The sequence below is a fragment of the Muntiacus reevesi genome, chromosome 7, assembly GCF_963930625.1.
Source record: "Muntiacus reevesi chromosome 7, mMunRee1.1, whole genome shotgun sequence".
NCBI lineage: Eukaryota > Metazoa > Chordata > Mammalia > Artiodactyla > Cervidae > Muntiacus > Muntiacus reevesi.
The window spans coordinates 82,136,119-82,163,637 of record NC_089255.1 but is presented as its reverse complement, the minus strand read 5'-3'; the positions used below and the strand labels follow the sequence as shown (position 1 = coordinate 82,163,637).

Below are 27,519 nucleotides of genomic sequence, written 5' to 3'. Positions count from 1 at the left end.
ACTAGGGGCAGCAATCACTACCCTCACCCCCACCTACTCCCTGCCCGTTCTTAAAGACTATTTAGGATTACTTTCTCTGACCCTGTCTGAGGTAAGTGACTTTCCTGAGTGCTCTCTAATAAACTGTTATCTCAGGACCAGAATGTTCTTCCCTATACCACTATGCTCAGCAGAGTTCATCTACATAGTAGGTACAAAATAATCATACCGAATGATTAAGGAGAAAAAAACAAAACAAAACAGCCCTTTCAGAAGTTACTATTAACTTAGAAATTCTTAAACATGGGTCAGTACTCTGATACTTAAACAGAGTTTAACTCTGATTATGTATCTCACTTTAGGAAGCTGTTTTAAAACCAGCCAGTGGTTTTTAACTTTTTGGGGGTCACAGACTGGCAGACATGGCTGTCTACTCATAACCATTCCCCCCATTTTTGTTATTAAAACCCTGGTTTTATTCAAGTACAGGGTGATCATGTGCTTATGGGAGACTGGGTTCCTTTCCAGTCCCCAAGGGTGAACCATTACTGGTCCATCCAAACCAATCGTGCTAGCCTCATTTCTCCTGACAGAAATTCGTTTAGGCACAGGAATGTGACTAATGCCATTCAGCAGCATGTGAGAGGAAATATCCTTCAGAGCTTCTGTGGTTTTTCTCACTGATAAGAAGATTGGGGTCCAGAGGGACACAATTCCCTTCTCTACCTTAGGATACTATTGTTGGTGCGCATGTGCATGCTAAGTCGCTTCAGTAATGTTCAGCTCTTTATGACCCCATGGACAGTAAGTAGTTCCTCTGTCCACGGGATTTTCTAGACAAGAATACTGGAGTGGGTTGCCACACCCTCCTCCAGGCGATCTTGCAGACCCAGGGATTCAAACCAGTGTCTCCTATGTCTCCTGTACTGGCAGACAGGTTCTTTACCGCTAGTACCACCTAGGAAGCCCCTATTGTTGGTATATGATGTCAAAAATTGTAGTAGCCATCTAGTAAATATGATGGAAGCCAAACTAAGAAGGAATCCAACACATCAAAGATGACACAGCAGAAAGGTGGAACTAACAGTGGTCTCTGATGCTAATGGTGAGTCAGTGAATTAACCAACCCTAAAAATGACACATCTTTGGACTTCTTGTTACACAGAACACCTTTATCCTTTAAACCATCGTAATTGGGCTTTCTGTAATTTGCAGACAAAAGCAACCTGACTCACAGTATATTGGTTTGCTGGGGCTGTGGTAACCAACTACCACACACAGAGTGGCTTAACTACTATCTCACAGTTCTGAAGGCTGGATCAAGAGGGCAGCAGGGTAGCTTCCTTCAGAGGGCTGTGAGGAAAGGATCTGCTCCAGGCATTTCTCCTTAGCTTTTAGGCGGCTGTCACCTCCCTGTGTTTCTTCATATCATCTTCTCTCTCTATATGTGTGTCTCTGTTTAAATTTCCCTTTATAAGGACACCAGTCAAACTGGATTAGGACCCACCCTAGGGACCTCATTTTAACTTGATTACCTCTGTAAAGATCCTATGTTCAAGTAAGTTCATACTTGGAGATACTAGACAGAGGATAAGATGGTTGGATGGCATCACTGACTCAATGGATATGAGTTTGAGCAGACTCTGGGAGTTGGTGATAGACAGGGAAGCCTGGCATGCTGCATTCCATGGGGTCACAAAGAGCTGGACATGACTGAGTGACTAAACTGAACCGAACTGAGATACTACGGTTTTGGGACTCTGATGTACCTTTTTTAGGGGGACACAATTCAACCCATAATGGAGACCTTTATAAAAATCTAGTGAAAGTCATTGATACTTTCTGCAGAAAAGTATACATGTATATGTACACACATCCAATTTTGTTTACAATTTCAGGAGATTCACGGACTCTTAGGTTAAAATCCACAGCTAAAGCATCTTCCTGAACAAGAGAGACACTTGAGCGTTACCTACACACATACAGAAGCTTAAATCAGTAACTGCCTAAGCAGCAACATTAAACTGCAGGTAATTCTAAGGGTACTGTGCTATGTATGGTCATCAAGGGGTATCATTGAGGAACTGGTTCCAGGACCCCCCTTAGGACACCAAAATCCGTGGATGCTCAAGTTTTTTATATAAAATGGTGTAGTATCTGCATAAAACCTATGCATTTTCTCTTGTATACTTTATGTCATCTCTAGATATAAATATCTAATATAGTATGAATGCTATGTAAATAGCTGTGAATACAATGTAAATACTATATAAACAGTTGCAGCAAATTCAGGTTTTACTTTTTAGAACTTCCTAGAAAAAAATTTTTTTTTATATATTTTCAATCTGTGGTTGGTTGAATCTGCAGATATGGAACCCAGGGATATGGAGGGCTGACTATATAAATAAAAAAGTAAATAGATAATTTATTAAATGAAGATTATGCTAAGATCACCAGAAAGCTTTAGAAAAGGGAGTTACCAAGATAGTCTTCTCTTAAAGGCATAAAGTCAATAATATTCTTTATTTTACTTGAAAATTTTAGGCATAATTTGGGTGAGACTGTTTTACCTCAGAATTCCTAGCATTAAATCATTCTTACAGGGACTTCCCTGGTGGTTCAGTGGTTAGGACTTTATGCTTCACTGTCAAGGGCAAGAGATCAATCCCTGGTCATGGAACTAAGATCCTACAAGCCATGCAGCACGACCAAAAAAAGAAAAAAGAAATATTTCTTATAATTAAATGAAAATATATAATCTACACTGAAAAGTATTAGTACAAAGAGAAAACACACTTAATTGCATTAATCTGTTAATATTCAATAAGTCTTAAAACCTAAAATGGTTGAGATCTAACCACCAGGAATGAAGAGCCTTTAAATGCTCACTTCCATGGCCCAACAAACCTGCGTTGTCAGTAAGGCTGGAAGGAACTCTGGGGCCAAGCAAACTGGCAGGAAGCAAAGGTGAGAGAGAAATGGAAGGAAAACTGTAATCATCTGGGTACAACATCAATGTAACTTCCAACATGTGAAGAACTAAAAAATTCTGAAACTTTGTGCTATTTGGCTTTGAGGAATAGCATTCGAAATCAGTAAGGGCCATTTGTAAACTGTGGCAATCAGGTTAAATAACTTTGATTTCTGTTCTCTGGAGATAAATAAGATGGTGTTGTCGTTCAGCTGCTAAGTCATGTCCGACCCTGTGACCCCATGGACTGCAGCACACCAGGCTTCCCTGTCATTCACCATCTCCTGGAGCTTGCTCAAACTCATGTCCATTGAGATGGTGATGTCATCCAACCATCTCATCCTCTGTAGCTCCCTTCTCCTCCTGCCCTCAATCTTTCCCAGCATCAGGTGGCCAAAGTATTAGAGCTTCAGCTTCAGCATCAGACATGCCAATAATGAAGCTGAGGCTTAGTAATGGTAAGAACGGGCTTCCCTGGTGGCTCAGTGGTAAAGAATCCACCTGGTAAAGAATACAGGCCATGCAAGTTTGACCCCTGAGTCGGGAAGATCCCCTGGAGAAGGAAATGGCAACCCACTCCAGTATTCTTGCCTGGGAAATCCCCTGGGCAGAGGAGTCTGGCGGGCTATAGTCCATGGGGTTGCAGAAGAGTCGGACATGATCTAGCAACTAAACAACAATGATAAGAACAGCAAACAGACATCTCCCTTCCTCTTTACCATTACAAACTGCTGCTAAACTAAGTTAATTATAAGGTGAAGTGTCATACGAACAAATCATTGAAAATTTGATCATTAAGATACCTCTGAAGTTGAAACAAAGAATTGGGAACATTTGCAAAACCACATGGCAAATGATACACAAAATCCTTAATTACTGAGACTAAGAAGTTACACATTTTTTCTTCCATAGGAAATCCTGAGTTATGGAACTCACACTGAGTGAAAACAAAAACTAACTCTGCCTGAGGGAACAGGGAAACATTACAAGGAGAAGGTGGGATTGGAAATGGCCTTAACGGCTATGTAGTTTTCCAGATAAAACTGGAAAAACCAGGTTGATGTTAGCAAAGTCTTTCTGTGAAGGCCTGAGGAATGTGCATTTTATCTTATAAGACCCAAGGAGCCAAAGAACAAAGAATAAGTAGAAGTATGACATAACTGGCTTTGTTTTTTAAGAAGTATCTGCAATAGTAGAGGATACTTTTTCACCACTGACCGTGGCAACTAACAAGTTCACACACCTAACAGATGCTCAATTAATAGTTGCTGACTGATTGACTGAAGCCTTAGGAAAGGGTTATCAGAACTGTAGACTGACACATAAATAAGGGCTAGTCCAAAAAGGCAATCCTGGGTATTCACATAAAGAAAAAGCACCATTTAAGGCTTAATGTTTGTTTTTTGTTATTGCTCAAAATGGGGTAAGTATTATGATCTGTAACCAAATAATGCCAATTCTTCTTTTCCCACATTAATATGACTTTATCTGGCTTAAAATAGGAGGACAAAGCAAATCAATAACCTTATCTAGAGGAGGAAATAAAGCCAAGTAAAATCGCATCTAAAACATCAATGTTTATTTCAGTCTGTAAGCCTTTTTTTTTTTTTTTTTTGCTTGTCTGTACAGTCCCCAATCATCCCTGAGATACAAGCGATTGGGCTCTTCTGGACCCACCAGTTAAGGGGAGGGAACATTTATCTACCGTCAATTCATGGGACACTAATCTCCTTCCCACTCCTCTGATTACAAGCAAGCAGGATGCTAGAGGAAAAGCCTCAACTGAAGCTTTAAAAATAAATAAATAAACCCAGCCCCTTCTGCTCCAGGAATACAGAAAAGATTGGCATTAATACAAGAAAAAGTGATCTGCCCAAACAAAAGCCAATCTGAAGGAGACACCAGCGCCTCAAGCTAGCCTGGCATTATTGCTAGGAAGAGGGCACCCTTGTTAAAAATGTATATTTTAATTTTCTGTATTGCAAAAGGCCCCAATTTGCCCAGGGATCTAGCTAAGCTGCCATTTTCTACTACGACAGAGTCTAATCTTTATTTAATGGATTTAGCATCTATCTTCACTAGAGTGGTCTCTAAGGAAAAGGGGAGGGGAGAATGAAGGGGCAGCAAAGAGATGCTCAGATCCCCCTCCCCCTTTCATCCATCCGGCACTCATGTTTGTGTTCAAAATTCAATTACCTCCTTATTGATACTTCACAGAGATATTTAAGCTGCAAACATGAAGCCCTGATTTCCCAAGGGGCCATGCCCCTCTCTATTTCACTGCTCTGCTTCCCCCTGGGTGAATTCCTGAGGCGTCCATATTAATAGGTAATCAGTCACAATTCATTTATTAAACAGCAAGCAAGGTTTATCAGCCTGCCCTGATTAGCCCGAAGAAACCACTGAATTCCTAATTTATTTATGGAAATGTAAGTGTCTTTTTGAATTCCATTCAGGAGCTGCAGGAGCGCTGTGGTCTTAGCACGCTGCACTCTTACCGGCAGCACAAGCAGCGCCTCCAGGACCACGGCCGCTGGCCACCAGAAGGCAAAGAGCCAGGGATGCACACGCGGAGGCTCCTCTTGGCCACGCGATTTGGATCCACGTAATCCTTGGATTAGTACTTATTTGATTGCTTTCTGTTTACATAAAAGAGTTGGAAATGTTGTCACTAGGCAGCCATTACAATCCACCATAACAAAAATCAACCCCTGGGACGCTGCTTGTTGATTGGCAGAAAAGTGGCCCAAAATGAAGTAGAACTGAGGACCTCAGTGAGCTAAAAGACAATCCTTCTTCTCAGAGTTCAAACCAACACCAGACTTGAATACAAACCAAAACCACTAAAATAAAACTCCTTGAGCGTTCCTTTTAGATTAGTAGCTGAGCCAGATCCTGTTTTAATTCTGTTCTGTTCTAGGCTGCAGTGACAAAACAGCTTTGTGTGTAATTTCCACAATTCTAATCAATTAGCAATTCACACAAAATTGCCCGTTACTAATTAAAAGGCCAATATAGATTAAATAAAGCTCTTACGAGTAGCATTAAAACCCATGCTAACTGCCCCAATAGGTGCAGTTAGAAAAGACACTGTTTATGGGACATGAGCAGATCATGTAAACTAGACTCTTGCTTTCACCTAGAATTACAGGACAGTTTCTTCTGAAAAATGATTTTAAAAAATTAAAAAATGTAGCCAGTGTTTCAATGCCAATGAAGAAGGCTGTTAATGCTATCTTTCTATGGGTTATCCACAGCCAATATTTTCAAATGCTGCTCTGCTTTCTTCACACAGTTCACTATGAATAAGAGCAACCTCCCCACATAATCTGCTCTATGAAGTGAAAGGCAAACCATAATCATGAGAACAATATCAAATTCTGACTGACAGACACTCTACAATGTATCTGACCAGTACTCCTTAAAACTGCCAAGGTCATCAACAGCAAAAAATCTGAGAAACTGCCACAGCCAAGAGGAACCAACAAAGAGATATGACTAAATGTAATTATGACATCCTAGAGGAGACCCTGAAACAGAAAAACATTAGGGCAAACTAGGGAAATCCGAATTAAAATATGGGGAAAAGTGAAAAAGGAAAGTTCATTACTTGTAACAAATGAACCACAATAACCATAATAGAGGAAACTAGGTATGGGTTATATGGAAACACCCTTTTACGATTTTCATATCTTAAAGTGTTCTAAAAGTTTAAATTAATTAAAAAAACAGAAAGTGGCATTTTATAAACTAAATTAGAAAGTGGCCAAAACATAAGTAACTTTTATATTTTTATAAGAGAAGATTTTAAAAGATCGTTTTTCATTAATAATATCTTTGAAATATAAACACATTAATAAATTTCAAAAAATCATATATTTTTAAAATTTAAAAATTTCATATATATTTGTTTCTACTTCACAGGAGTAGCAAAAATATATTTAGTATATATTTAGCTATTAAACATATTCTCTAGAAAATGTCATCTCCATTCAAGATGTTAATAACTATTATAATTACAATGGGAAACTCCCCAACACACACACATACACACACACACGTACACACACAAAAAAAGGTAAACCAGTTGTAATATTAAACTAAAATACACTTAGGAGGACTATTTGTAAAGAAAATCAATATACCCTCAAGTCAATATTAATACTCTTCAGATTGTGTTGATGTTCTTCTCCTTGAGTTTGAATCATCAAGAAATGACTTGCATGTGGTTTGGCTAGAGATGAAACACAAAGTCAAGTCAGAAGCACTAGCTCTCTCCACTCTCAAATAAAGAATCATATGCAATAGGATTCCGTTAATAATTCTAAAGTGAAACATAATAAAATTTTCTTTAAAGGTCCAATGTCTTTATTTGAACTGTCCAATACATAAAAATACTATGTATGGCTCAGACTTCTATCATACTTGAAGAAAAGCAAAAAATGCATCATGGCAGGCATGCTTGTAAGAACTGCTACAGAGTCAGAGAATTTGAGTCACAGCTCTCGGGCTATCCTAGACATCTGTGGACTACAAAATGAGGTCATGGTCCAACTTACTCAAGTCCAGTTGTCAGGCTTTGAAAACTATGCACTTAAAGCATTTAGCATAGTATCTATTATTAGGTATTTATATACCTGTTGAAACTATGATTATCAATGTTTCTCAGTAGGTACCTGATGACTATAGGCAGAAAACCTGAGAAAACAAAAAGTTAACTGAAGAATCTAAAAACAACCCATCTGTTGAATCCATTAATATAGCACCCATGGAAAATCAATGCTCCTACTTGAACCACTTAACAACCTATATGGAAGGCAAAGCAGCTATTTATCACGTATATGGCACGGATGAGAAAAAGGAAAAATTAGGCAGGTAAGTGATTCACTCAAGGTCAATAGCTAATACAAGCAAAGCCAAGACTTGAATACTTTTGACTCCAAATGATCTCCCATTCTACACCACAGGCATGTTTTGTCCTCCGGCAGATAACTCTGACTTCTCTGGCATATCACTCTAACCCATGTCAAATTCCTTACAACAAAACCCCCTGCAATGTCACAAGATTTCCTAAACTCCGATGCTTTCTTCAGGCACTACAACGTTAAGGAAATCTCAAAATGAAAAAAGAACTACTCAAATAGCATTCTATTTGTATTAAATTATCAACACAAACAGACTGGTCAATCGCTTTAAGTTTTCTTTTAATTTATGCTCATGTACAACCTAATTTCCTCACCAATAAATTTCACTGACATCTTTGTCCAAAGCAGTTTGTTATCTCACTCCTGACATATACACATTTCCAAATATAAGACAGAACAAAGACATGCTCAAATCCTTTCTAAATATTCTGTCCTTTATAACCCAAAAAAAGAATTAGTATATTAAGTAACCTCTTACTGCAAGCTATCATTCTTGCTTGCAAGAGAATATGTCTTCTAGATTTGTGGACTCTAAATGTTGTTTTCATTCAAAATAGTAACACATGAAATACATATAGAAAAACTGTTAAAATGTTCTTTCTGATGTTTGGCCCAACATGTGACCCTTTATCAGTCCTAATAAAAAAGTTTCCAGGAGTTATCCCCTATGTAGGCACATTTTAACAAAAAAACTTTAAAGGGAACACTGCCATCTACTGAACCACATTCATCACCATTCTCTATTACAGTGATACCTAATTTAATGGCTCTATGGGACCAAAAAATTTTAATACTAAGGATGCTTATGTTAAAAGTAAACTTTTAAGGCATATAAAGTTGTATACATTCACGGCTACCCTGACAAAGATACCCCAGGAAACAATTCCTACTACTCTCATCCAATATATAAGGCCTGCTCTAAGCAATACTTTGAAATCTGGGGGGTTGGTTCCCTTCCTCTTCAACATCCTTTTTCCTACCTGACTGGAAAACTACAAATGCTTGATACTCTTTCATGAGCTTCCCATATGAAACCATATGAAAGGCTGTGAGAGCTGTCATTTCCATTTAAGGATAGACTGGCAATAAGACTTGAATGAATTAGTTTCAATTTTTATCTTACCCACTAATTTTAAATTAAGAAAATTTAAGTATAACATATACATTGAAAAAAGAACAAATCTTAAAAGAGTATACGTATGAGGAATTTCACAAAATGAACACATCTGTGTAGGAACCACAAACATCTATGAATATATAGAGAACTATTGCCAGCACCCCAGAAGACTCTCTCCTCAAGCCCATTCCAGCCACCACTATACCCCAAATGCAACCATTATTTTTATTTATATCGCCATTAATTATCTTTGCTTGTTTTTGAACTTTATATAAATGATATAGTATAATACATATTGTTTTGTGTCTAGTTTTATTTACTCAAGGTTAAGTTTCTGATGCCAAAGAATGCTCAAACTACTGCACAATTGCACTCATCTCACATGCTAGTAAAGTAATGCTTAAGATTCTCCAAGCAAGACTTCAGCAATACGTGAACCATGAACTTCCAGATGCTCAAGTTGGTTTTAGAAAAGGCACAGGAACAAGAGATCAAATTGCCAACATCCGCTGGATCATCGAAAAAGGAAGAGAGTTTCAGAAAAACATCTACTTCTGCTTTATCGACTATGCCAAAGCCTTTGACTGTGTGGATCACAACAAACTGGAAAATTCTTCAAGAGATGGGAATACCAGACCACCTGACCTGCCTCTTGAGAAATCTGTAGGCAGGTCAGGAAGCAACAGTTAGAACTGGACATAGAACAACAGACTGGTTCCAAATAGGAAAAGGAGTACGTCAAGGCTCTATATTGTCACCCCGCTTGTTTAACTTAATCTGCAGAGTACATCATGCGAAATGCTGGACTGGATGAAGCACAAGCTGGAATCAAGATTGCTGGGAGAAATATCAATAACCTCAGATATGCAGATGACACCACCCTTATGGCAGAAAGCAAAGAAGAATTAAAGAGCCTCTTGATGAAAGTGAAAGAGGAGAGTGAAAAAGTTGGCTTAAAGCTCAACATTCAGAAAACTAAGATCATGGCATCCAGTCCCATCACTTCAGGGCAAATAGATGGGGAAACAGTGAAAACAGGTGTTGACTTTATTTTTTTCAGGCTCCAAAATCACTGCAGATGGTGATTACAGCCATGAAATTAAAAGACGCTTACTTCTTGGAAGGAAAGTTATGACCAACCTAGACAGCATGTTAAAAAGCAGAAACATTACTTTGTCAACAAAGGTCCTTCTAGTCAAGGGTATGGTTTTTCCAGTAGTCATGTATAGATGTGAGAGCTGGACTATAAAAAATTTTTTTTCATAATATAAAAAGCTGAGTTCCGAAGAATTGATGCTTTTGAACTGTGGTGTTGGAGAAGACTCTTGAGAGTCCCTTGGACTGCAAGGAGATCCAACCAGTCCATCCTAGAGGAGATCAGTCCTGAGTGTTCACTGGAAGGACTGATGTTAAAGCTGAAACTCCAATACTTTGGCCACCTGATGCAAACAGCTGACTTATTTGAAAAGACTCTGATGCTGGGAAAGATTGAGGGCAGGAGGAGAAGGGGACGACAGAGGATGAGACGGTTGGATGGCATCACTGACTCAATGGAGATGAGTTTAAGTAGACTCTGGGAGTTGGTGATGGACAGGGAGGCCTGGCGTGCTGTGGTCCATGGGGTCGCAAAGAGTCAGATGTGACTGAACTGAACTGAAGTTTTTGAGACTCATTCATGTTGCTTCATACAGCGATAGTTTGTTCATTTTCAAAACTGTGTAGTATCCTACAGGGCTTCTGTGGTAGCTTGGCTGGTAAAGAATCTGCCTGAAATGCAGGAGATCCCATATTGATTCCTGGGTCAGAAAGTTCCCCTGGAGAAAGGATAGACTATTCATTCCAGTATTCCTGGGCTTCCCCGGTGGCTCAGATGGTAAAGAATCAGCCTGCAATGTGGGAGACCTGGGTTCAATCCTTGGGTTGGAAAGATCCCATGGAGGAGGGCATGCAACCCACTCCAGTATTCTTGCCTGGAGAATCCCCACAGACAGAGGAGCCTGGCGGGATACAGTCCATTGGGTCAGAATGAATCAGACACAACTGAGCGACTAAGCACATACAGCACATAGTATCCTAGAAATATACCATAATTTATCTACTGATTCTATCATCACAGAATTTTTGGACTGTTCTAGTTTGAGTCTATTATGAATCATTCTGAGTATTTTTGTATGCATCTTTTGTTATACAATTTCTGGGGTATATATCTAGCACTGGAATTATTAAGTTATAGGCTGTTAAGTATAATCAGCCTTAATAGATACCGCTTAACAGTTTTCCAAAATATTGTACCGATAATCACATGCCATTTAAAGTCTCACACATTTCTCAGCAAAGGGCCAATCTTTCAATTGTAAACTGTCCCCATTTACAAGAATCTGAGATACTTGGAAGCAAGTAGAGAGTACTTTGGGGAAGGGAGGTCAGAGTTGCTGAACTCATAATCTGAGACCTTCCCAGATTCTCAATTTCCCTTGGAAGACTATAACCTATAGTTCCGGATCCCTAGAAGCCTATTTTGAGAACAGAAGAGTCTGTCTCCCATGTCACTGTACTCCAATACCAATTTATTAGAAGGTTTCTCCCACCCAGGTTCTCCTAAACACTCTCTGAACTCTGATCAATACCTCAAACTCCCAGATACAAATATTGTAGGTTTCTGAGCATAGTTAAGTTGTCTTAGTTAGAATTCAGACATTTTCCCTTCCTATCAGATTATACAGAATGCATTTTGAAGTAAAGAGGTTTCAGAAAACAAAAGAACAACAACAACAAAAACCTAATGATATTACTGGAATTGAACTGGAATTACTATAATGGGAATCCCTCCCTCCAAGATTTACCCTATTTATAGTGACAAAGACTTGTCAATAATGTAAGAATCCCATGCCTAACTTCATTCATGTACCAATCAGTCCTGGTGCAGCCTTATCTCATCATGATGTCTCAACTAAAAGGCAAAAAGGAGACAGCTGCCAGAATATTTTAATACCTATGAATTTAGAGAATTGCTCTACATCAGTCTAATCATTTTGTAGAGTTATAAAAATATCTGCTACAAAAGTGGTGCTATAAGGATGTGTCCTTATGTAGCTGAGGGTAATAAAACACTGCACAGCCCTGGGTCACAGTCTGCCAAACCAGAGCTGATGTACATCAGTGCTGCTGTGAATTTTTAAAACTGTTCTGGCTAATCTTTTTGAAGGACTCCTGTTTGTTTATGTAAATAAGAAATAGCTGCAATAGTAACCAACTGCTTCCGGGCTTCAAAAATGAGCTGTGCCTAATGAAAATTCAGAATTCACCACTGCATGTCACAAGGAGGTTAACATTTAACATGTAGACTTTTAAAAAAAGGAAAAAAAAAAATCAGTATTTTTTAAAAAATTAAGGATCTTTGAGACTCTGATGGGTAGTAAATCCATTCAGCATAGAAAGCAGAAATAATCAAAATCATTGCCTAGGTACAGGTCAAACTCAGCTCACTCCAGAAATGCTTGACGGTGACTACTTTCCTATCTCTCTTTGTTGCCACTTCACAGGCTTAACCGGGTAAACCCGGAGAGGCTGCTACATGGTTTGGTGGCCAAATTATAATGTAAGTTATTCTGTCTCCCTAACTGACTACTGGACAAATAAAATAAGGCAAATACTTTTTTGTTCAGTTGCTAAGTCGTGTCTGACTCTCTGCGACCCGGTGGACTGCAGCACTCCAGGCTTCCCTGTCCTTGATGCCTTTTTACTATACCAGCACACTGCAAGCAAGGGAAAGGATATGAGAAAAACGGATCTGTGTAGGTTAATCAAACAGTAACTGCTGCATGGAATGCTACATTTTACATGAAATCTCACAGTGAGAAGGAAGCCAATTTCCCAAAGATGAAATACAGTGTTTCTTTCACTCCAGTTTAAATGTCATTTCTTTTAAAAAAGACTCTATCCAACCACCTTCAGCCCACTATGCTCTCTCATTTTTTAATTCCTGTGGTACTAAAGAGGCACTTAGTGCATGCTCTCTTGTACACATATGCCTTGCCATCCTAATCAGATTATAAGCACCTTGAGAGGAGTTTATGCTTTGTTTTTGAGAACCAAACTCGAGAACACTGCTTTCCTCAGCTGGCCAGTTTATTACGATAACATCTAAATCCTAAGAAATAGATGTGAACCCTTGGTAGGGTCATGGCATTAAAAGAAGTACCAAGGATGATCAGGATATTTCAAATCTACTTTGGGAAAGAATGAAGGGAAGAGTAGAGGCGTGATTCATTGATGAACTGAAGAAAGTGGAATACAAAATCAAGATGCAGTTGAACCTTGAACAATGTAGGGGTTAGGGTCAAAAACCCGTGTATAAGTTCACACCCGGCCGTCAGTATCTACAGTTTCGTATCTGCATTCAACCAGCTATGGGTTATGCAGCACTATACAGTGTGCGTGCTCAGTCGTGTCCAACTCTTTTCCATGACCCCATGGACTGTAACCCACCAGGCTCCTCTGTCCATGGGATTTCCCAGGCAAGAATATTGGAGTGGGTTGCCATTCCCTTTTCCAGGGGATCTTCCAGACCCAGGGATCGAACCTACATCCCTTGAGTCTCCTGCATTGGTAGGAGGGTTTCTTTCCACTAGTGCCACCCGGGAAGCCCTTACAGGGTATGTGGTACTGTCGTACTTATTTACTGAAAACTAACTAACTGACCGTGTAAGTAGACTCACACAGTTTGATCCTGTGTTGTTTAAGGACCAACAACACATCAAAAAAGACCGTTCAGTTAGGAGTAGGCCTGAAATGGACTTTACATCCTTTTGGGCTTCCTCGACTGGTTTCATTTCTGTGTTTTCTTCTTTTTTTTCATACAATTCATTTTAAAATTGATATACAATCCACATACCATAAAATTCATCCTTCCTTAACATACATTTTACTATCCTAACCATTTTTACATTTCAGTGGCAATAAGTATATTCATGCTATTGTGCAACCAACGTCCAGACCTTTTTCATCAAGTAAAACTGAATAAATTACATTTAATTAAATCCCCATCTAAATAATAACCTCCCATTCTCCCCTCCCCCAGCTCCTGGCAATCACAGTTCTACTTTCTGTCTCTATGAATCTGACTAGTCTGTCACTTTCTAAATAAGACTCTACCCAACCACCTCCAGTCCGCTATGATCTCTCACTTCTGAACTCCTGTGGTATGAAAGTGGCACTTACAACATGCTCTCTTATACACATTTGTCTTGCCATCCTAATCAGATTAATCAGCACCTTGAAAGGAGTTTATGTTGTGTTTTGTTTTCACATAAGTGGGCACCTTATATAAGTAGAATCGCACATATTTTTCTTTTTGTGACTCACTTATCTCACTTAGCACGTCCTCAAGCTCAACTGTGTTGTAGTACGTATCAAAATTTCCTTCCTCTTAAAGGCTAAATAATATTCCACTCTACGAATACACCACATTTTGTTTATCCATTAATCCATCAATAGACACTCAGGTTGTTGCCATGTTTTGGCAATTACAAATTATGCTGCTATGAACATGCATGTACAAATATCTCTTCCAGTCCTTGCTTTCAATTCTTTGGGGTATGTGACCAGAATTGGAATTGCTGGGTCATGCAGTTAATTCTATTTTTATTTTTTTTTAGGAACCATCATACTGTTTTCCATAATGGCTGAACAATTATTACAGCCTCACCAACAATGCAAAAGGGTTCCAATTTTTCCACATCCTCACCAATATGTGCTACTGTCCATCTTTTTATGATAGTCATCTTAGTGGGTGTGAAGTACTATCTCATGGTTGTGATTTGCATTTCCCTAATGATTAATGGTGTTTAGCATTTTTCCATCTGCTTATTGGCCACTTGTGTATCTTCTTTGGAGAAATGTCTATTAAATCCTTTGTGCACTTTAAAGATGGGACTGTCTTTGACTGTTGAGCTGTAAGAAGCCTTTATATACTCTGGATGTCAAACAACACAGAAATGATTCCCAGAAGTCTGCTCTCATTCTGGGGGCTGTCTTTTTACTTTCTTGATGGTATCTTTGAGACGTAAAACTCCAATTTATTATTTTCTTTTTCTGTTTATGCTTTTGGTATCATATCTAAGAAATACTGCCTAGTCTAAGGCAATAAAGATTTATGCCTACGTTTTCTTCTAAGAGTGTTATAGTTTTAGCTCTTACGTTTAGGTCTATAATCCATTTTAAATTAACATTTGTATATGGTGTTAAGGCAGGGGGTTTAATTTGGGGTTTTTACATGTGTATATCCCATTTTCCCAGCACCATTTGTTAAAGAGACCATGTAGTTTTCCCCACTGAATGATCTGGCACCCTTGTCAAAAACTGACTTTAAATGTGAGGATTTGGGACTTCCCTGCTGGTCCAGTGGTTAAGACTCTGAGCTCCCAATGCAGGGGGCCCAGGTTCGATCCCTGGTCAGGGAACTAGATCCCACATGCTGCAACTAAGACCTGGTGCAGCTAAATAAATAAATAAATAAGATAATAAATAAATGTGAGGATTTATTTCTGGACTTTCAGTTCCATCCCACTGATCTGTATAGCTAACCTTATGCCAGTACTACACGTCTTGATTATTTGTAGTTCTGTACTTAGTTTTGAGACTGGGAAGTGTGAGACTTCATTTTTGTTCTTTTTCAAGATTATTTAGCTCTTCTGGGTCTCTTGTATTTCCATGTGACTTTTAAGATTTACTTGTTAATTTCTGCAAAACCAGCTTCATTCTTGACCTAAATAAAGTAAAGGGGTAGTTCCTATATGGAAGGGTCCATAATCCTCACAAGGTTAATCATGCAAACTGGAATATAACGAGATCTCCTCTCCGCTTACACTCACCTAGCAGCAAAGCTAATGTAGGTGGGAACAACCTATACTGGCATACACTCAATTTACACAATGGTGCTGAACAATGAAAACAGAATCCAATGTAATTTCTAACGGTAGAATTCTTAACTAAAGAAAATAATCATTAGATCTCATCTGTGGCCAAAAACCATTTATTTCCTTCTAACTGTGCCACAAAAATTCCAGAGAAAATGAGACTGCTACCTTAAACACAAGGTTAAATAATGCCATTACAAAAAAACCTGAATTTTTCTATACTTTATACTTAAAAAGGAAAACAAGTTAATCTGTTCAGTTCAGTCGCTCAGTTGTATCTGACTCTTTGCAACCCCATGAACCGGCATGCCAGGCCTCCCTGTCCATCACCAACTCCCGGAGTCCACCCAAACCCATGTCCTTTGTGTCGGTGATGCCATACAACCATCTTGTCCTCTGTCGTCCCCTTCTCCTCCTGCCCTCAATCTTTCCCACCATCAGGGTTTTTTTCAAACGAGTCAGCTCTCCACATCAGGTGGTCAAAGTTTTGGGGTTTCGGCTTCAACACCAGCCCCTCCAATGAACACCCAGGACTGATCTCCTTTAGGATGGACTGGTTGGATCTCCCTGCAGTCCAAGGGACTCTCAAGAGTCTTCTCCAACACCACAGTTTAAAAGCATCAATTCTTTGGTGCTCAGAACAGAATGAAAAGTTATTCTGAACAACTCATAAATGTATAAGTTGTAGTAACTAAATTCAAGTCTTTTAATATCTGTGAGATTTCAACCATGAAAGCATGAAAGTCAATATAATACTGGTGTTTACTTCCAATGTTGTTGAGAAACTACTCTCAACACACTGAAGGAGCAGTCATTCAGCTACTGAGTGAGCCTAGCAGTCCACGCACCACCTTCATTTCACCGTGACTCTGACATTCCCTAGAGGTACTTGTTTACATAATAAAACTAACACTATTGGAAACTAGAAAGGACTAAAAAGCTTCCACAAATTTGGAATAAAGGATGGATGGAATACTTCTCTTGGGGCTGGCTCGGATTTGTGAAATGAATAGTTCCATCATATATCCAGAGGCGTAGAGTAATGTTAACAGAAAGTACACCAGCTTTTATCAAAACATTCTTCAGTACAGAGAGAGAGGAAAAAAAGAACTTTAATGAAAGCTGATAAGGCACTGAGAATGATATTGGAAAATGGAACACATGACCACAATGTGATTTAGGAGAAATGTAAAGGGTTCATAAGCAGGAAGGATTAGTAAGTCATAATAAGAAATTGTTGAACATAGATAAAATTGACTTACACAAAAAGAAAATGCCTTTATAAACATAAATCATGACAAAAGAAAAGTAAGCTCCTATTAGACAATTAGATATTTGTCATGTCCAAATTATATAAGTGTTGGGAACTGAGTGGTGAAAAACTCAGATGCTCACATATCCTTATAGAGTTTACAGAGTTTAAGTTCAGGCTGACTTATCTACTGGGTAGTAACTGTGCAGACTTTATGGAAAAATTATGTTTGCCCTATTAATATGAGAGCCTCCGGACATAAAAATAACTCCCTTCCAAATACTGATATGCTAATAAAAAAACCTCAGATACAGGGCAATGTTTTTTTTGGACTTGTTTTATAAATACCTTATGCCAGAAACAGAAGCATCTAATTTCTAAAAAGCTGGAATTTCAGTTCTCTCCATCATGGACAATGTGCAAGGTTGTCCTTAATGACTATAGTTTGCAACTACTAAGTCAAGGTGATGCTCCTCCCACTTAATGCTCTGACTTTTCAAGCAGAGTGTGAAACACAAGCTCAAAGTATATGACTCTGCCACACTTTCACTGGTATCATAAAGTTCTGTGAACAAAGATCTCAAATGGGGTAACTTCTAGCTTTAGAAGAGGTACATCCTTGATTATGTAAGAAACATTATGGAACCTCTTACTGGAGATTGGGGTGATCCAAATCTGTTTATCTGATTATCTGTTTATCTGATCCAAAAATGTTTACTCGTGTGCCTTATGAAAGAAGTCAGTGTATGACTTCAAGGAGATTATTGTCACAGGTAATAAAGAGTATAGCATTAAGGCTGACAAGACAAGAGGGTGGTAAAGGTTTGGCGGGCACACATAAAAGTGACATGAAAGAATTAGAAGAGCAAGAAGACTCAGAGATGATTTTGCAAAGAATGACAAACAGGATGACATTGAAGATTTAGAAGAAATCTGGGAGGGGAGCGTTCATAAATTTAATCAAAGTTCTAATATGGAAAACTGCTAATTGATATCAAAACAAGTTATGATCAGTGAATAAAGCTTTAGGTAATAAAATTTGCACTGATTCTGTACCAGGGAATAAAAGCAATAAACAGCTACCACTCATAGTGTTCTTTAGAAAAAAGCTATCACTTCAGGAAGTTTCCTCCTCATAATACCGTATAATTATGTCTCTTACATCCTCTTTCTCCAAAGCTAATGCTGAAACATGACTTTTTCTACAGTTCAATACATTTTATGATCTCATCATACAGTCTATAATAATCTGGTATCACTACTTTGAATATGAAGATTCAGACAAATCCAAATTAATGCTTCTGCTAATAATTCAATATACTGTAGCATAGCATTTTAGTGGAAGAATTACTTCTAATTATGTAATAGTTCACATGAAAAGCCTAAAGGGGTAAACTGAATTTTTTTCAACCATATCTTACTGCATTTTACAGCAAAAATGATATGCTATAAGGTTATCACAAACTTGGGAATTCATAAAGTTCTTCCATGAGTGTCAAGGTCCTACCCTGAAAGCAATAAGTTGACTCTAATTTACCACAGAAATACCAGATGCTCATTTTACAGGCAGATTTCATAAGCTTTATATTTAATGAGAAATTGTTAGAGTGACATTTGGCAAAGGAAGATTCTCTCAGATGTTGAGAAAAACCAGCAGAAGCATCTTTTTGCTACATTTTTCCTAGGAGAAATTGACTAAAATAATTTGACAGTCAAAGATAAACTGAATTGTTAAAAATCTTCATGGTAAATTCTTTGTTGAAAGGTCAAACACATCTGCTGAAATGTATTCCTATTCATTCTATTTCTTTCAGAGTAAGATAAGAGAACACAGTACTTAAAAGACACAAAATAGTGTATAAAATCAGAATGGCGTTCTGTTACACTGTAGGTATTATTCACAAAGCTGTTTGTTGCAAGTCAGCCATTTATAGGACAAAGAATTTTACCAAGTTCGAATCTCATCTCACTTGTGTTCTGTCTATAAGAAACTCTTCCAAACTTGCCTAATTTGCTCAACAGATTCACAATCATCTGGTGGCTTAGGGAAACCCCTAATCTAACTTGATCAGAAAACTGAAACGTTATCAAGAGAAATGGACATGGGTTCAAATGTCAGCGAACTTTTCATGTAAAGGGCTAGACAGTTAATATGTCAGGCTTTGTGGGCCACATTCAGTCTCTGTCTCATACTCTACCAGTTTTTGTTTTAGTTTTATAACTCTTTAAAAATGTAAAAATGATTCTTGGTTCACAGGGAATACACAGTTAGCCAACATTTAGAGTACTGCCATGCAACTGCTCTATGTCTGTGCCGTCCACAGTGGTAGACACGAGCTGCAGGTGCCTACCAAGAGCATTTACTGAGCAGTGCAACTGAGGAGTTATATTCTAAATTTTGTTTAACTTTAATTAATTTGACTTTAAACAGTCACATGCAGCTAGTGGCTACCATTTTGAGCAGCACAGGTCTAGAGGATCTCCAACAGCACCCAAGAGCCCCAGAAATCACTGCATACCTATATCTCCCAAGAATCTACTGAAGAAGACTTGGACAATAAATAAGTTGGGTATCAACAGTAATTGTTACTAATAATGGCCTCCAAGTATTAAGCACTGTATAACAATTCAAATGACTAACATCAAGGAGGAAAAATATGGTGTAAGAAATTTGAAACAAAACTCGTTGGCACTTCACAATTTATTAGAATGACATCTCTTCCATACCTGGGCAAATCAGAACTTTGAAGTGTTGAGAGAATTAATCTAAAGAGCTTTGAGTTAAAAAGACCTACAAAGTTCCTACTTTTGATGGAAATGAAAAGTTTTACCACTCAATTTGCACAGATCCTATTGAAGATGGATGTAACTAAAATTAGGTTTCTGTTAGCCTGAGACGACAACTGATTTCTCCCATCACTGCCCTGAAATACTCCTAGAAAATTGCTTTGCTTCATTCATCACACTGCCACTCCCAGCAAAGGCCCTAAAGTTCATGAGGCACAAATTTCCTTTGTTAGCCAAGCTGTTACACAAGAAACCTAAGTCCTCATTTTCACGTGCTGACAAAACATTTTCCAAGTCCATTACTGCATTCATAACTTGATTCTTGGAACTTGTGAGGTAGAAAATTAGGGGAGAAAACACTCATTCAACTTCAGAGGAAGCCTCCGGTCAATGCCTTAGACAACATCCACTAAAGGCTATTTGTTTTCCCCACCTATCTGGGACAGAACACGTCTCATTTAACTAAGCAAAGAATTTAAAACACACAGCAGGGTGCAAATCACTACATTATGTCCAGCTGATGATCCATGACTAGACTCACACCATTTCTCTAAAAAAGTTTGGCCTCTGATATTTTCTATTTTAAAACAGTCTTGGAAGTAAAAGCAACATTCCTGAAGAGGGGAAATCACTTCATGTAAAATCACAGGTTGAACCATGGAGCACAAATCACTAAGTGCAACCAATTGGTTCAGTAAGTATTCACTCATAGGTCCAAGTCAAACTGTCTACAAAGAGTCTAGCATCGGAACTTCCCTGGGGGTCCAGTGATTAAGAATCCATCTGTCAACGAGGGGGACAAGGGTTGGATCCCTGGTGTGGGACGATTCCACATGCCGTGGGGCAACTAACCCTGAGCACCACAACTACTAAGCCCATGCACCCTACAGCTCATGCTCCACAACGAGAAGCTACTACAATGAGAAGTCTGTGCGCTGCCGCTAGAGTAGCCCCTGCTCGCCTCAACCAGAGAAAAGTTGGCACAGCAACAAAGCCCCAGCACAGCCAAAACTAAAACAATTTTTTTTTTAACAAAAAAGCATAGTATAGGTATACCCACACTATGAAATTCCATGAAGCAACTGAGAAACAATGAGGTAGATCTATCTGTACTGCTGTGGAAAGATATCCAAGATAATAGTCAGGAGGAAAAAACAAGTTACAAAACATGTATATGTATTATGATCTCATCTGTGTGGGGGAACATACATAAACTTCATTAATACACAGAAATGTCTGGAAATGTTCATGGAGAAACCATTGATGGTTGCCTTGAATAAGTTCAGCAGGTAAGGTCTTTACTTTTCACTTCATATCCTCCTTGGAGAAGGAAATGGCAACCCACTCCAGTATTGCCTGAAGAATTCCATGGACAGAGGAGCTTGGTTGGCTGCAGTCCATGGGGTCACAATGAGTCAGACACAACTGAGTGACTAACACTTTCATATCCTCCCATACTATGAAAAAAATTTCTTTTCAATCAAGAGCTTGAATTACTTGTATAAGTTTAAAATGTTTTTTTTTTAAAGTCTGGTGAGATCTCTGCAGTGCTTCCCCAAAAGACTTCTTCACTACTGGAGTGCTGATAATTTGAATGAAAAAGCCAAAACTGTTCCTTTTTTACCTGAAGCCACTATAACATTCCCAAGACTGCCTTGGTCAGGAAACTTCTATAGTGGGAAGGAGAGGGAAAAAAATCACAACATTATTATGAAATTGGAAAAAAAAAAACCAAAAAAGGCACACTCCATATAGGGCCTTGGTAGGACAAGACAATCCACAAGTGCCAACCAGCTCTAGGCTATCAAGATCCCAGGAGAATCATCACATTTCAATTACCATCACTAACATTACTTATTATTTGGCCTGCTCCAGTCCCTAAGGAAGGCAGCTTGTGATGACAATACCCAGCCTCTTCTTGTAAAACAATTCATTAGGCAAAGCAGAACAGCTGGGGCAGCCACGTGCGTGTACTTAAAGCACCACCCCACTGGGACCTCTGGCTCAGATTTCCCTTTTGGTGAGGGACAGCCACCACCCTTGTGACAGCTGTAGAGTCCTCCAGGGACACTTCAGGTTTAATCAGTACTTCCCGCACTGGAGAGGGCCATTTGATTTCTAACATAAACTAATGGCACCCCGCTCTCAGCAGGTTACACCAGACATCAGATAAGAGGCTTTAGGGCATTTTTATCTTGTTCTAATGCTCCAGAGTTAATGAGGCAGCAAAAGATACTGTCATAGAGCCCCAGTGTAGCTATATTATCCAATAAACAGACTCTTCCCAAGACAGGTTTAATATGGATCGAGGAGGTAAAGAAGGCTGCCTTAACACTGATGCCACCGAGAGGATGAGAATCCAGGCACCAGAAGTGGGCCCAAATCACGCACACTCCGCAGCTGACAGTGCTGCAAGGAAAGCAAGGAGTTGTCTCTAAACAAGAAGAGTTAAAATGCTAATTTTTACCATCTTAAGCAGCATAAGTCTAATAGCTTTATCTGGCATTTGGGGCCAAGTTTTCAAAAAATGCTTCTAAATTAATCTATTTATGTATTTTGCCAAAAAGTATTCTTAGGAGTTAAGATTATTTTTTAAACTAGCAATAGAGTCATTATGAAAATATCTTATATGAATATTGCATTAGTTATAATAATTATATTACATTAACTATGTAATATATTAGTAAAGGGTACTATAGGTTTTTTTTTTACTGGCTATATAGCAAATTCTATTATGTTAAACAGTAATATCACCAGAACCTACATAATCAAGCTTTAGAAATAATTCATTCATTCATTCAATAAATAATGATAGCCTATTATAATCAAGGCTATGTGAGACACAGTGAAAATAGCAATTAGCCCTTGGATTCCCTAGTCCAGGTTAACTGTATAAAACAAAATTTTACTTGAACAATCTTTTTTTTTTTTGCATCTTAGAATCCTGGTAAATATATGGAAAGTGTTTCTCTTTATAACTAGAAATATCCACTCAGAACCTGCTGAGTGCACATAAATATTAAAAGCTGAGTATTAAAAAATGGTCAATATTAAATGCTGACCATTTCTTGAGTGATTTCCCTCCAAAAGATTAAAGAAAAGTTGAGATCTTCTAGTTACTTCCTTGGAAACCACCTCTCAGAAAGACAAAAAGGTCTGCAAGATCTCTTAAAAAGATTTGCTGGGCATGCTTTCACTCATTTCTAGAATATCAAACATACAATAAAGAAAACAGAATCACTCCCTACACTTTGATTATAATTCACACAAGATAATCAACAAATGATAAGAATGAAGTCCAATTCACAGAATAACATCCATCCATACAAAAAAAGTGATTCTGAGCTTTTTCTATATAACCATCACCTCCCATTCTTCTGCATCTACTGACCAATCATCGCTCTTCCACAGGTCTCTTGCTCCCTGTGGCAGAGAATGTTGGTTGCTTATACCAATATTTCTTCTCCCTTTCCTTCTTATTAAAAGAACCCCAATTCTTACTTTGAATCTGCCTGCAATTCAGGAGACCCTGGTTCGATTCCTGGGTCAGGAAGATCTGCTAGAGAAGGGATGGGCTATCCACTCCAGTATTCTTGGGCTTCCCTGGTGGCTCAGCTGGTAAAGAATTTGCCTGCAGTGTGGAGACCTGGGTTCGATCCCTGGGTTGGGAAGATCCCCTGGAGAAGGGAAAGACTACCCACTCCAGTATTCTGGCCTGGAGAATTCATGGACTGTATAGTCTGTGGGGTGGAGTCCGACACAACTGAGCGACTTACACTTTCACTTCTTACCCAGCAAAATTACACCCAGGATAAAAGAGCACAATTTTTTTTTTTTTTTTTTGCAGCTAGTCATGTCAGTCAGTTCAAATGACTAAATTCTGTGGGATTTCCAGGAAGGCTGCTGAAGAGGGAAGGAGGTAGTTGTATGATACTTGTTCCTGTCTTTCTCCCTTCTCACATTCTTCCGGCCTACAACTCAGGCCCACGGCTAGATCTCTAGCAATCATCTTTGACCATGAGGTATCCTATAGGATGGAAGCTGGACACTAATAACGTGGAGTGAAAAGAAAGCAGCCTCAGTTATATGTAGCTGAACTTCATCCTAATAGACCTGATATCCACAATCTTTTAGCCTATAACCTTGATAGCTAAGTTATTCATTTCAGTGATGCCTTAATGGCACTTTGGCAAACAAAGCAGAAGTTTTATAATGTATACCCCACTTCCACCCTAAATTGTATTCTCCTGGTCACAGTGGCTTAAAATCTTGACATCATTTTTACTCTTATGTCTCTCCAGTTTTTTTATTACAATTTCATAACTAGTTCTCCCCCACAAATATCTCTGATCTGTCCCCTCCTTTGCATTCACACCATCCTATCTATCATAAGCAGTTACCGCATTCCTGAACACAACAGCTTCCTAGCTGGTTTCTCAGCCCCATCACCACACCCTTCAGTTCTCTCTGGAGGTGACTGCTAGACTTTTGAAAATGATTCCTCAGGCTTTCCATAATTTAGATCCTCCTCACTTTTCCAACCACAGATCTCGTACTCTAACCAATTCATACCCCCAAATTGCTTCTCAGTCCAAAGTGTCTTCTTTCTTACCATATACTACAAATATTAGCCATTAACTTCTATTTAAGTTTCATCTCTTCCAAGAAGTATTCCTTGAATTCTTACCTCACTTTTTCCTCTTTAGGCGTTTCCCTCAGACAGGGAAGAATCATGTGAGATGAACATGGTGTGAAAAAGGCTAAGCCATGCAGAGCTGTAACACCAATGTAAAGATTTGGTTTTTAAAAAAAAATTTTATTCCAAGAGCAGGAGAATAAGGCCATGTCAATTTGTGTTTCAAAAATATTACTCTGACTGTGGAGTGAGGTAGTTATTGGAGAAAAGATCAATTCTACAGCTAATTCTGCTAGGAGAAGGGGAAAATACCAGAAAGAGATTAAAGAAGCTGGATAAAGCAGGCTTAATGGAGACAGAGAACTTGAAACTCAAAATTCTAGAGGAAAATAATAGTCATTTGAGTAAATACATGTTCATTATAGAAAAAAAACTAGTAAATATTTAAAAAATTGTAAAAAGCTGCTGTGCAGAATTTAGTACTAAATGTTCTTCTATCAAGAATGTATTGGCAAAAAAAAAAAAAAAGGAATGTATTGGCATTTATAGTGCCTTAACTTTCATTGAATCTTGGTTAAAAAAAGAAAGTTACACAAAATTTTGAGACAATTGAGAAATTCTGAATGTGGAAGGATATGAGGTATTTTGCAATCATTGTTAATTTTTCTTGGATGTGATAACAGCATTATTATGCAGGAAGCTGTCCTTATTCTTAGGAAATGTATCCTAAAGTATTTAGGGGTAAAGTGCATGATGTCAGAAACTTATTTCAAAATAGTTCAAGGAGAGGGGGGAAAAAAAAACCACACACACATATACACACATCGATATCCATATCTATGGCTATGGTGAGTTCATGGATGCTTAAAATTTTTTCATGATGAACCAGTGGAGGAAAAGAAGACAATGTAATTTCTTCTTAAGCTAGTGGAAAGGGGCTTCTTTCCCAATATATTCATGACATTGATATTCATTTATTTGCTAATTTGGAAATAAGTTATCTTTAACCTACATCTCTAAGGAAGTCTGGGATCTTAAAAAATAAACCACCCAGGAGGATAGTCACCTAAGAAGTATCCTTTCTACAAACAGTTAACAGATCAATCATGCTCCAGCCCTCCCTTTAGTTTCAAGCCTGGCTACTCCTGGATTCCTGACTAAGGAGAGTGAGGAAGACATTGCCTGTGCTTTTTCAAGTGGGAGACAGTCACTGGCCTGTGCCGTCCAGTGCCTACGGTTACTAAACATTTAAGACAACGTTACCAATCCCTTCTGTGGACCCCTTTCAGTGAACAGTAGGTATACAACTTAATATTCAAGTAATCTTTTATTGTGTTGCTCTTTTCTTTGTTAATGTCATTATGTTCCAACACTGAGATTGTTGGCTAATTAAAACCCTTGTTTTTACCAAACTTGACAGCTGACAGCAGCAGAAATAGAAGCAGACAACCATAAACTATTTTCTCTTCAACCAGGAGAAAAATGCTTCCTCTGCAAAGTTCCAGGAAGAACTCTAGAATTCTACACTTAAAAAACTAAACATTTTCAGGGAGGAGCTACTGTTAGCAATAATAAGCCTTTCAACCTGAGCTATCAGAAAGCTTATTTCTATGGTCAGACCTAGCTAGACATCTCATTCTTCTTTTGACTAACTGGGCCGGCATAGGAATGAAGCTCCTTATCTTAGTCCAAACGGAGTATGTTTATAGTCAGACTCTACAAAATGGATAAAAGATAAAAAATAAAGGTCAACAGCAAAACTGATGTCAAGCACCTCCAATATTGGATTCACTAAAGGAAACAATTCTTTACGTTCATAAACTAGGATGTTACAGCACCAACTTGGGCTTCCTTGGTGGCTCAGACAGTAAAGAATCTACCCTCAATGCAGGAGACCCTGGTTCAATCCCTGGGTGGGAAAGATCCCCTGGAGAAGGGAATGGCAACCCACTGTAGTATTCTTGTCTGGAGAATCCCCATGGACAGAGGGGCCTGGCGGGCCACAGTCCATGGGGTTGCAAAGAATCAGACATGACTGAGTGACTAAGCACAGCGCACAGCACCAAGTTAAGGGGATAACTGAAGTTTTGCTTGGTCAGTTATTTTCGGTTATTGTGCATGTGTTTGTTAAGTTGGACTGAGTAAACCATATATTAGATGTTTTCCCAAACTAGAATTAGTTAACAATGTAACTTCACAAGCTTATTCCATGAAGAACACGGCTTGGCATGATGGGAAAGACAAAAATGAGTGGAAAGGGGGTCCTTGTTCTAAAGGAGGGCAAGTTCACTAATAGTAACTAAAGGGTCTGAGTAGCTTATTCCTCTCACTCAAAGATGTTTCTCCCTGCTGAGTAAAAAGAAACCCTATCATGGCAAGAGGAGAGAGAAAGAATTAAAACCACAAATAATTTTGAATTTCATTTCAGCCAGTTTTCTCGAACCGTACTTTTCCCCTACAGCTTCTAGAAAAAAGCAAAATAATCTCATGTTATAGCATCTCCTTTAATCTTCCCTCTCCCATCTACTGGTAGAAAGATGGCAAAAGAATGCAAGCAGAAGAAGTAAGAGAAGTTAAAGGTGATAAAAGTTATCAACAAGATAACGTTCCATATTATTTGGGCTCATGGGCTGACTGAAGGTTGAGCTTTATTATGCATCTTATCCTCTCTTTGTTAAACTGTACTGTCACCCGCTACTCTTAAAAGTTTCACAGAAGGTTCAGGATATGCAAAGACAGTTTTTATTTTTGAGGGATCTGCTCAAATATCAAATATAAAAAAGAAAAGTGTATGTTTGATTCTCCATCTATTTTAAAACGACTTCATTTAACTTCAGTTTCTTTTCACAACTGCTATAACAAAGAAAACACTACAGGATTCCTGAAGGGTCTTTGAAGACAGGAATGTGTAGAATTCCTCTCTATTTTAAGACTT

General features: G+C 38.5%; 1 protein-coding gene and 1 non-coding gene across 7 annotated transcripts in view; one reads left to right on the top strand and one right to left on the bottom strand.

The window, feature by feature from the left end:
- Positions 1-27,519, bottom strand: part of LIN52 (lin-52 DREAM MuvB core complex component) — a 109,228-nt gene that overhangs the window by 40,191 nt on the left and 41,518 nt on the right. Inside the window, exon 6 of one of the 6 annotated variants that reach the window (XM_065941523.1) lies at positions 15,705-15,758. The exons of the other annotated variants lie outside the window; for them this stretch is intronic. Coding sequence (XP_065797595.1) covers positions 15,720-15,758 — 39 coding nt within the window. The 3' untranslated portion in view covers positions 15,705-15,719. Of the gene's footprint in view, positions 1-15,704; positions 15,759-27,519 lie in introns of those variants that run through there. 6 annotated transcript variants of the gene reach the window in all.
- TRNAG-CCC (transfer RNA glycine (anticodon CCC)) lies at positions 15,381-15,453 on the top strand. The gene has a single exon. It is a non-coding gene; the product is annotated as a tRNA-Gly (tRNA).